This window comes from Capra hircus, chromosome 16, assembly GCF_001704415.2.
Source record: "Capra hircus breed San Clemente chromosome 16, ASM170441v1, whole genome shotgun sequence".
In the NCBI taxonomy this organism is placed as follows: domain Eukaryota; kingdom Metazoa; phylum Chordata; class Mammalia; order Artiodactyla; family Bovidae; genus Capra; species Capra hircus.
The window spans coordinates 72,095,228-72,106,947 of record NC_030823.1 but is presented as its reverse complement, the minus strand read 5'-3'; the positions used below and the strand labels follow the sequence as shown (position 1 = coordinate 72,106,947).

The 11,720-nt window shown below is 44.9% G+C and overlaps 1 protein-coding gene across 3 annotated transcripts in view; it reads left to right on the top strand.

The window, feature by feature from the left end:
- Positions 4,930–11,720, top strand: part of DIEXF (digestive organ expansion factor homolog (zebrafish)) — a 29,021-nt gene continuing 22,230 nt past the window's right edge. The window contains exons 1-5 of one of the 3 annotated variants that reach the window (XM_005691034.3): positions 4,930–5,147; positions 6,161–6,200; positions 7,531–7,774; positions 9,465–9,635; positions 11,598–11,686. In XM_005691034.3, the coding sequence (XP_005691091.2) occupies positions 5,041–5,147; positions 6,161–6,200; positions 7,531–7,774; positions 9,465–9,635; positions 11,598–11,686 (651 nt within the window). In that variant the 5' untranslated portion in view covers positions 4,930–5,040. The remainder of the gene's footprint in view (positions 5,148–6,160; positions 6,201–7,530; positions 7,775–9,464; positions 9,636–11,597; positions 11,687–11,720) is intronic. The other 2 variants (XM_005691035.3, XM_018060774.1) reach the window with 2 other exon arrangements.

Below are 11,720 nucleotides of genomic sequence, written 5' to 3'. Positions count from 1 at the left end.
GCCTACAGCCTAAGGTCTAGAATCTAGAGTCATCTCAAGTTCAATACTGATGTTCGGTGAACGTGACAGACGGAGAAATGCTCAACAGCAGAAAGTGACCCTCCGCCCCTGGCCCCCGACCCCCACGGGCCCCCAAACACTGACCTACCTGCTTCCTTAGCACCCAGCCTCTATCAGTTCAGCATTAATCATGGTGTATCTCTTCATACTTATCCATGCCTGGCTGAGGCTGAGAACTCCTTGAAGAGGCTGGCATGCACCCTCTTCTTTCTCCCAGCCTCAGCTGCTAGCCCAGCACCTGGCCCAGGGTGTTCAGTACACTTTTAAAAGTGAATAAACAAGCTCATTTCATTAGAAGGGTAGCGAGAGACTGATTCCCGCCGGCACTCTCAGGGAGGGGCTAGATTGCTTTAGGCTGTAAATAGACATGTGTGTGGACACGTGGTGGAGAAGCCGGTCTTGTATGTAGAAAACCCTCTGGTTTGAGGCCTCCGGGAGGAGACATACTCCCCTTCTCCAGAATCCTCCCAAATCAGTAGCTGAGGCGTAGGAGCTTTCATCATTAGAGTCATACCTTTGGTATGGCTCCCTGTCAACACATCTTGAAGCCATGTGCCCTTCTTATCACTGTATTATCACATAAATTTCAAACCCCAAACATCGCCAGTGTCTGATCTGTGTCCTCAAATTATGCTTCCCCTGCAGCCTCCCCTTCCTGCTCTGCTGGGAATCTCGAGCAGACTCCTGCTCACTTTGCGTGGTTTGCGTTACAACGTAGTTTGCCTTTTCAAACACATCACTATATATCAAACAAGCTCTTGCCAATCGTATACACCACAATCTTTACAAGGGACTGAAACACATCGATTTGTGTAATTCCACGAGTTCACAATGATACATAAATTAAAAAAAAATACTTGGTCAGCATTAGAAGATCTACGGAATTGATTCCTTGAGTTTAAAATTAGTAAAAGAAGGGAGGGAATCAAGCACTTTCCCTGCCTTTCCTATACTAACAGTTGTTGTTCAGTTGCCCAGTCATGTCCGACTCTTTGCGACCCCATGCACTGCAGCACGCCGCTTCCCTCTCCCTCACCATCTCCTGAAGTTTCCCCAAGTTCATGTCCATCCCATTGGTCATGCCATCCAGCCATCTCTTTCTCTGATGCCCTCTTCTCCTTCTTCCTTCAATCTTTCCCAGCATCAGGGACCATAAAGAAGGCAGAGTGCCAAAGAATTGATGGCTTGGGACTGTGGTGCTGGAGAAGACTCCCGAGAGTCCCTTGGACAGCAAGGAAATCAAACCAGTCAATGTTAAAGAAAATCAACTCTGAATATTCATTGGTAGGACTGATGCTAAAGCTGAAGCTCCAGTCTGTTGGTCATCTGATGCGAATAGTTGGCTCACTGGAGAAGTCCCTGATACAAACAGCACCATTGGGTAAACAAAATTTAGAAGGAAAAGCCTGTTTTCAGAGAAATAGTCCAACAAGGAAGTGAAGAAGAAACGATCGAATTAGAATATCACCCCCTATGATAGAATGCAACCTCTAGTTCCCTGGTGGCTCAGACGGTAAAGTGTCTGCATACAATGCAGGAAACCTGGGATCAATCCCTGGGATGGGAAGATCCCCTGGAGAAGGAAATGGCACCCCACTCCAGTACTCTTGCCTGGAGAATCCCACGGATGGAGGTGCCTGGTAGGCTACAGTCCATGTGGTCATGAAGAGTCAGACATGACTGAGCAACTTCACTTTCAATTTCTAATGAATTAACAAATTTAGACACTGATTACCTATGACTGACACTATCACAAAATGAAAGGCAACCAGATGTTGTATGCCTCCTGACAGAAGTATAAAATACCAACTACAGTGACGTGTGATCCAAGTTCTAGATCCAACAATGTATTCATGAGAGAGAGAGAACATCAGAATACATTAAATTAAGTGTGTAAAAAAAAGACATTTATGAGAAATTTGAACACTGACTGGATATATGATGATACCAAATATTTTATTAGGTAAAATAGTGCCATTGTGGCTGTCTTAAAGAAATAACCCTATCTTTTAGATATTTTAAAATATATGTTTACAGATGAAATAATACGATGTCAGAGACTGACTTCAAAAATAATATGGGGTGGGGGCTGGAGGGGTCAGGGGTAGCGGGTCGGTGATTGTATAAAACAAGATGGCTCTTGAAGCTGAGAGAAGGGAGCACAGGAGTGTCTTATACAGTCTCAACTACTTTAGCATTTGGCCACCTCATACGAAGAGTTGACTCACTGGAAAAGACTTTGATGCTGGGAGGGATTGGGAGAAGGAGAAGAAGGGGACGACAGAGGATGAGATGGCTGGATGGCATTACTCGATGGACGCGAGTCTGAGTGAACTCCGGGAGTTGGTGATGGACAGGGAGGCCTGGTGTGCTGCGATTCATGGGGTCGCAAAGAGTCAGACACAACTGAGCGACTGAGCTGAACTGAACTGAACTGAACTGAACTGAAATTTTCCAAAGAAAAGGTTTCAAAGAAAGAAAAATGAACACTATTCTGAATATTCTAACAATCTTGTCCTAAGGGGCAGTCATCCTTGTCTACCCCCAAGGATCAATATCCCAGGGAGTCTCCCCAAATGGAAAGCACCCAGGGAAAAGTAACACTGATTCATCAAGCTCTCTTTACAAACTAGTATAAAAGATTACTTCCTGCACTGTTTTCACCACTGAAAATACTGAGTGCCTGAGGGGAAAGGTGGAAGAAACCCTTGAAGGAGGGGGAAGAAGAGTCAAGTGTGGGAAGACGAAGGGGAAGAACACACTCTGCCTTCCCTACTCTTTTCCCAGGGCCCTCACTAGTTGGCACGTGTATGTTCTTTGTGGGGGCTTTACTAAGAGAACTTTCACAGGGGGCAGGAAGAAAGTGTTTCAGTTCTGAACTCTCGGGTTAAAACTGCACAAAGCACCCACTTTTATGTTGTCAAAGGCTAATATAAATAAATATTTTCGGAAGCAGGCTCACTGAGCCAATGATGAGACCGCTTGGGTGGAGCTAGGACACAGTTTTTTCTGGACCTGGGAACAGTCTGGACCTGTCCATAGGACTACAATGACGTGGAAACCAGGAGAGAGTTAACGAGCCACCTGAAGTGCTCAAGAGTATACCTTTTTATAGCAGATCTCTGGAAGAACACCAAGAAACTGGTTGCCTCTGGGGAGGGAAGCTGGGGCACTTGGAATAGGGTGGGAGGAGAAAAAAACAGTATGGCTTTATTGTTATAGCCAGGTTATACTGTGGTTAGTGCCTTAAACTATATGATGACATTCTGCAAACAGCCTTTTGTTGACATAAGTGACTGTACTTTTTATCTTGGAATTAGACAGAAGACAGATGTCTGTTTGTTTATGGCTTCCTTGGCTGGGTCAGCTGCTGGCTCTACCTGCTGTTTGCATATTTTCTTGATTCTCCCTCCTATCCCCACCCTCTCACCCAGCCTCCCAGAATTTAATTAGAAGTAGTAGATGGTCCCTAGAACCACAAGCCTAGGATTCTGATAGTTCTGGTGCAACTTCTGTAGGTGTGACATGGAATTGTACAAAGTTCAAATGCTCCCACTGAAGCGTCGGTAATAACAGAGCAAGTGAACACTGTCTTTAACGGCTCCTGTTTTACCTTAAATATTCAGGCGAATGCTGTGGTTTATAATTGACATTTTAACTTACTATTAGGAAAAAAGCATCTCTTTGTGTTTATTGAGTGGTTTTTAAGTAGTTCTGCATACATGCTGCATGTCTCTTGAGTTTTAAGTCCAGTTGCATTGTTTTTTCCTGTTTATCGAGATTATTATTTACTTACATTAAAACGGACCCATTTAAAATGTACAGTTTGATAAATTTTGATAATTGTATACAAGGTGTAACCAACCCCATGATCCAGGTGGAGAAAAGTTACTTTACCTTTAAAAGTGTTCCATCCTGCTTTGCCCCAATTCGGTTTTGAGGGTCTTGATTTTTACTGCTTTCGCTATTATGACTCTCTGGGTGATTTAGGAAAGTCACCTCTCTGGATGTGTTTCTGCTCTTGGACCATGAAAAAATGTCAAAACAGATTTGTTACTAGGGCCCCTTGCAATACTTTCAGAAAATGAGCAGGTAGGGTAAGGGCAAGGATCTCAGCCTTGTGTCCCTTCTGTCCCCAATGTCAAGACATGCCACAGGCATGCCACAGGTCCCGGTGGGAAAAGCCTGTGGTCGCATCCGACAGACTTGGGCTTCCATCTCCTCGCTTGTTAGTGTGCATGTAACCTTTTGAAAGCGTCAGCTTTCTCATCTCCAATATCAGGTTTATTAACAAGTCTCATTTGTGTACTGCTATGAGGATGAATTGAGACGAGCCAGCACCCTTAAATGTTGCTTAGTACTCTTGCCTGGAAAATCCCACGGACGGAAGAGCCTGGTAGGCTGCAGTCCATGAGGTCGCTAAGAGTCGGACACGACTGAGCGACTTCACTTTGACTTTTCACTTTCATGCATGGGAGAAGGAAATGGCAACCCACTCCCGCATTCTTGCCTGGAGAATCCCAGGGACAGGGGAGCCTGGTGGGCTGCCGTCTATGGGATCGCACAGAGTCGGACACGACTGAAGCGACTTAGCAGCAGCAGCAATATAAAGCACTGCATTCACCCATCTCCGCTACTACATGTTCACGCAGGCTGATTCTCGCAACCACAAGAGATGCACAAAATACATTCATCCATCTGGGGAAGCCGGAGGCCCGCCTGCCTGCTTTTGGCCTGTCTTCTTTTTACAGCCCAGAAGAGACGGGCATGCGAGCACGTCCTTCCAAAGAACCCCGCTAGAGGGCGAAACAGGAAACAGGAAGTTCCAACCCCTGTCGCACAAGCGCGACGTAAAGCGGGTCTGCTTTATGGTATGCCCCTGCCGCCGTAAAGCGCCGCCGGAGGTCGCGCGTGAATGGCTCGACAGGCCTACTCCCAGGCGTGAAGCTAGTGGAGGTGGGCGGACTTGCGGTGCTCACCATGGGCAAACGTGGGAGCCGGAGCCAGAGCCAGCTGCTCGGCTCCCTGACTAAAAAGCAGAAGAAGCATCTTCGGGATTTCGGCGAGGAGCACCCCTTCTATGACAGGTGTGGAGGGGCGCAGCGGGACCCGCGCTGCCGGCCCCCTCTCCCAGAGGGAGCCCGCGTGTCCCGGCGTTGGGCCCGCGCGCGCCCCGGGGCTGTGACAGGGCGCCCCCGCCGCCCCGGCTGGGCTTCCTGGCGACTTCCCGCCCGAAACGCGTTCTCCCGTCTGCCTGCCTTTCGTTGGGCCGGTCGCTTTCTGCCAGACCCTACACACCTTAAGTGGGGGCGGGTGTCAGGGGTTGGTTTTTGTATGGTCAGAGATTTTTCTGAGGTAGTTTTTTTATGTTTTTAAAGATTTGCTTGGGGCTACCCTGGTGGCTCAGACGGTAAAGAATCCGCCGGCAATGCGGGAGACCCGGGTTCCATCCCTGGATCGGGAAGATTCCCTGGAGTAGGAAATGGCAACCCACTCTAGGACTCTTGCCTCAAAAATCCCGTGGACAGAGGAGCCTGGGGGGCTACAGTCCATGGGGTCGCAAAGAGTCGGACGCGACTGAGCGACTTCACACTGGGGCCTTTAGCATCACCGGTCTATTCCGTGACCGTGAGGAAACTGATGTGTGGGTAGATGTGGGTTTCTTCTATAAGTGTCCAGACTCTCAGTTTGGTCATAGCTCTTACCGGACACTTTGGGCCGCTTTATCAAAAAGTTAGAGGGACGGCCTAATTAAGAAACTTGCTAGAAAAGGGTGAACCCCAAGAGCTTTTATTTGCCAAACTTTCCTATCTTTCGGATGAGAGCTAGTTACTGGGTGGCTCTGGTATTTGTCCTGAGATTTTGTTAAACTTTTACATTTGTCAATTATCTGTTTGGCATTTTCTTGCAATCCCTGCCCAAGTGCATATGGAGTTTTTACATGACTATGGTTATAATGTATTTATAATGTATAGTTATACTGTATTTATGTTACAATATATTGCTAGTCTGCCATGCTTATTTAAAGTTGTATCATTAGACTTTTTCCTAATTGTTACATACCAGTAGTGAGAGTTTAACACTACCTGTTTCTTCTCAGGGTTTCCAGAAAGGAAGCAAAACCACAGACTTGTCAACTGGTAATGCTTTATACCTTCCTTACGATAGTTAATTCTGGGCTGTTACTTCTCTGAGATTATATATAATAATAAAGTTTGACTACATTTCCGCTCTTTCATTTTAGATGTAAGCTATTTTCATAATATTGCTTAGTTCTGAATGTGGATGTGTGTTTAAATTCCACTGTGATAACTAATACAGTACAGAGTTTGAAACTGTCCTGAGAGATTAGCATTTTAGAACTTGTTAAGGAGGCATACCAGAGGGCTCTTAGTAAATCTTAAGAGGAAGTACCTTGTATACTTAATGTAAAATAGAGTGGAAAATCATCAAAGGTCTTAACTCATTAAAGCAAACTCAGAAAAATTGCTACATTTTTGTTGTTGTTGTTGCATTGTAGTTTTTTCTGTTGCTCCTTTAAAAGTGCCAAGTGTCTGACACAGGTGCGATTGCCTTATAACCTAACCCTCAGTGTCTCTAGTCGGCTTTCTTCCCATATGGAAGATTAGCAGTTCAAAGAAGAGGAAGAGCTTTTAGAAGCATAGCTAGGCTCAGTTCAGTTCAGTTCAGTCGCTCAGTCGTGTCTGACTCTTTGCGACCCCATGAATCGCAGCACGCCAGGCCTCCCTGTCCATCACCAACTCCTGGAGTTCACTCAGGCTCACGTCCATTGAGTCCGTGATGCCATCCAGCCATCTCATTCTCTGTCGTCCCCTTCTGCCCCCAATCCCTCCCAGCATCAGGGTCTTTTCCAATGAGTCAACTCTTCGCATGAGGTGGCCAAAGTACTCAAGTTTCAGCTTTAGCATCATTCCTTCCAAAGAAATCCCAGGGCTGATCTCCTTCAGAATGGACTGGTTGGATCTCTTTGCAGTCCAAGGGACTCTCAAGAGTCTTCTCCAACACCACAGTTCCAAAGCATCAATTCTTCGGTGTTCATCTTTCTTCACAGTCCAACTCTCACATCCATACATGACCACTGGAAAAACCATAGCCTTGACTAGACCGACCTTTGTTGGCAAAGTAATGTCTCTGGTTTTGAATATGCTATCTAGGTTGGTCATAACTTTTCTTCCAAGGAGTAAGGGTCTTTTAATTTCATGGCTGCAGTCACCATCTGCAGTGATTTTGGAGCCCCCAGAAATAAAGTCTGACACTGTTTCCACTGTTTCCCCACCTATTAAATAGATTTGGTGCAAGGTTTGGTTGAATAGATATTGCATATTTACAGAAAAGCTAATTTTAATTTAGAAAAATCTGAACTTGTTCCCCTGTGGACCTGATGATAGTGATGGGGTAACCATGAGAACAGTATACTTCTTGTTTTTAAAATCCCTATTTTCCTTCCAGTCAGAAAGTTCAGATACTTCAAGTTCTGAAAGTGAAGCAGAGAGTGAACCAGAACAAGTGTCTGGTTACCATCGATTACTCGCCACATTAAAGAATGTTTCCAAGGAAGAGGAGGAGGAGGAGGAGGAAGAGGAGGAAGAAGAAGACAGTGCTACGGATGAGACAGAAATGAATCTTGAAGATGGTGATAGTGACATCAGCGAGGAGGAAGAGATGGCAGCAGAGTCTGCTGACATGCAGGGCAGTAAGCGTCTCTGGTGTGGGTCTAAGATCTTTGCTGGGACCACAGACAGATTGCCCCAGGGGTACGGTGCCTTGTGCTATATGAGCTGGGTGAAAGCACATGGATTCAAAGCAGAGATTCTTAACTTTGCTGGGCTTGGTGATAACTCTGAGGTCTGACAAAACACAGGACCCTCTGGCCATAAACATGGAGAAGTGACATTTTTGCTTATGATTTCCAGGACTTCAATCTAGTTAAAGTTCCCCTGATTGGGAGGAAAGGGAGCATAATTCTGTTTTTGTAAGTCTCAACTTATTAAAGAGATTACTGTCCCTCCCTTAGAGGAACTGTGTGTAATGGAAGATAGACATGAAATACACAGAACATTTCAAGCAGCAGATGTGGATGGAACAGATAAATATAAGGTGGTGAAGAGATGCAAAGTGGTCACATGCTGCCAGGGTAAATGAGGGAAGGCTTCAGAGAAGAGCTGGGATTGAAAACCTAAAGGGACTCTGCCTCACTCAGACGTCTAGGTGACTTTTTCATTTAACTTTAAAATCAACTGTATTGAGGCATGATTTACATACAGAAAAGTATACCCATTTCAAGTATGTAATTCAGTAAGTTTTGACAAATGTGTCTGTCTGTATTACCACCACCGAAGTCGAGATACAGAATGTTTCCCATACCTACAAAAAGTTTTCCTGTCCCTTTGCAGTCAGCTTCCCAGGCTGGCATCAGGCAACCACTGACCAGCTCTCTTTCACTATATATTAATTTTCTCTTTTTTAGAAACTCTTACAAATGCGAGCATACCATAAGTAGCCTTTTGTGTCTGGCTTCTTTGGCTTCTCATGTTTTTGTGACTCATCCGTGCAGTTCATATTAGTAATTCACTTCTTTTTGTTGCTAGAGTAGTAGTCCATTGTCTGAATATGTCTTTATAGCCTTTTATACCCTATTATCTTAATACCTATTTGCCTGACTATTGTTTTCTGTACTTTAAGGTGTCACACACCAGTCTTAGTGTTTTAATTCATCATTTGTACTGGTGTAAATAAATCATTGTTTTAGACTGAGGGATTTCTTGTTTAATTTTGTTGCTTTTTCAGCTTGCTTTCATGTTTCGGGTTTTTGCAGATGAAAAGTTTTTTTTTTTTTTTTTTAATTGTAAAAGTAATATATATTTCCTGTAAAAGTTTAAGAGGATAATATAATATAGTATTTGCACCACCTTGAGATGAACACCTTTACCGTTGTATATAACCTTCCAGACTACTTTTTTATGGATATATGAGTGAATACAGGTCTATGCAGATATTTGTGAGTACGGTCTCATACATTCCTGTAACTCCCTTTTCTTTGTTAATAATACAATGTTTGTAACTGTGGATTCACATTGGCTTAATCACAGAGTATTCCATTGTGAATACTATGAGATAATTAGTACCCCATCAATAGAAATGATGAAATAATTTTTCCAGTTATTTTTTATAATTAGTGCTGCATTGAACATCCTTACACGTACTGGGTCAAAAAGTCCAGCGTAATTTTGAAACTTCTGTCTTTGAACCTGAGTTGGCTTAATGATGGCAGTGAGTGTCACTGTCAATATAGGCTGAGGAATTAGATTTCATTTGTCAACAGAAGTGTAATTGTATTCAAAAGCGTAGTAAATAATTTTATAAAATGTTTCCCAAAATTGCAGGTGTGCCCTCACCTGCTGACCCTGAGGGAAAAGACGGGCATGGGCCACCCGGCACATCAGAGGAGTCCCCCGAGGAGTTTACAGACGCAAAACATGAGTCACTCTTCAGCCTAGAAACCAATTTTCTCGAAGAGGAAAGTGGCGGTGACTCTTCCCCAAAAGCATCACAAGGTCAGAGCCTGGTGTACATTGTTTGAATTCACCTGGTGCTAGATAGGGGCTGCTGCTGCTAAGTCGCTTTAGTCGTGTCCGACTCTGTGCAACCCCGTAGATGGCAGTCCACCAGGCTCCCCTGTCCCTGGGATTCTCTAGGCAACAACAGTGGAGTGGGTTGCCATTTCCTTCTCCAGTGCATGAAAGTGAAAAGTGAAAGTGAATTCACTCAGTTGTGTCTGACTCTTAGTGACCCCTGGACTGCAGCCTACTAGTCTCCTCCGTCCATGGGGTTTTCCAGGCAGGAGTACTGGAGTGGGGTGCCATTGCCTTCTCCAGGTAGGGGCTAATGCGTGTTAAATCTCCTGATACTGGAATGGGCAACAATAGAAACAGTTTAGCAGCTAGATGTAGAGCTGGGAGGAAATGTTTCTCCAAGGTATTTTCTGTTTTTCAGGGCTTAGGCCTTGTTGGGAGTGGGAGGGTGTTCAGGAGAGCAGACAGTTGAAGAATGATAGCAGGCAAGACCAGTTCCCCAGACCTGACATTCCTGCAGTTGGGGTCAGGGGAAGATCTCTGATTTTGTTTCCCCGAGCAGAGAAGGAAGAGAATAGTACTTTGCATTTTTCTCTCTACCTGTCACTTCTCAATTCCTGTAAGCAGCAATTTTACAGGTTTGTGAGCCCCGGAAGTGGCTGATCTAGTTGGTCCTTATTACCAGGGAGCACCTCGGAAGCCAGCGCGCTCCGCCTTATCCGCTCAGTCTCTCTCCACCTCTTGACTGCCCTATGGTTGTGGCAGTCTCTTGGACAGGGCCTGCCTGTGGAAGGCTGAGGCAGGTCTCTGCCGTCTCTCAGGGTCCGTGTCTCCACGTGTGCCTGGATGGGCAAGTCAGCTTGGTCTCAGTCCCGCGTCCTGACTGCCCTTTTTGGTCCCAGTGCCATTCTTTAACCAGGTCTGCCACTGAAGTTGAGATTTTAGTCCTCATTTGGCTATTAGCTCTTCTGGAGAAGAGGGAGAAATAGCAGGTAGAATTTGGGCACGAACCCCATTCTGAACTTAAAAAAACCCTTATGTTTCATAAGGAAGCTTATCGTAAAGTTTCTCTGGTGGTTTTGCCTGTACAGATATATTAGCACCTTGAATTCTTGTTTCCTATCGTTCACCCTTGTCTTAGGTTTTGTTGTTAGGTGCATTGCATTTGAGGCTTTACTGCCTGGGTCCTGAAAAGGTCATTGAACTTTGCTTCTGAAATGGGTGGGACTGGAAGAGAAGACTGGTGCCAGCATGGAGCACTGAGGACGACCCTGAGTGCAGGTGGTGCCGTTTGAGCCTTTGTTCACCTCGGTTGAGTGTTGGGCATGTATGGATGTCTTCAGTGCAAGTTAAGTCAGACATGAAACCTGCCCTCAGGGATCTTGAGGTCTAATTAGATGAAGTAGGACATACACTTGTGTGTTGGGGTGGATGGTGGGGGTCTTGAGAGTGATGACTGTAGGGGACCAGAGATGGCCTCTTCGTGGAGCCAGCCCTGTGCCTGACACAGGAGCCTCCTGGGAAATAGTTGTTTACTATAATTCAGGGGTAACACTCAACTGATCCTGTTTGGATATATGAAAATGAGGTGAAGGAGAGGGTAGAATTTTCAGTTAAAGGAAGGAAAACCACAGTGGCAGAAGAATTTGAGAGCCATGTCATTCAAAAATTACATTGGAGAAGTAGGTTAGAGGTGTATGTTGATTTTCAGACTGAGAATTTTCTTCAAAGGTTTTTGAGCTCGGAAATAACGTGATTAAAGAAATGCTTTACGGAAATGAATGTGTCAGAAACTTTTATGCTCTGGACTGGGATAAATGATGGGGGATGTAGATGGGGAAGAAAGTTGAATTAATGTCATGAAGAACACCATGTCATTAAAAGGGGAGACTGAGAAATCACTGTCCTTTGCTCTAACTGTTCTCATCTTTATTTCTGGATTAGATCCATTTGTACAGCATGTGAACACAAAACTGAAAGAAAAAGAAATCCAGGCTGTTGCCACAAACCCCAGAACTACCCACCAGCTAAAAGTAAGCGTTGTTCCATCATCACAGTCACAAACGG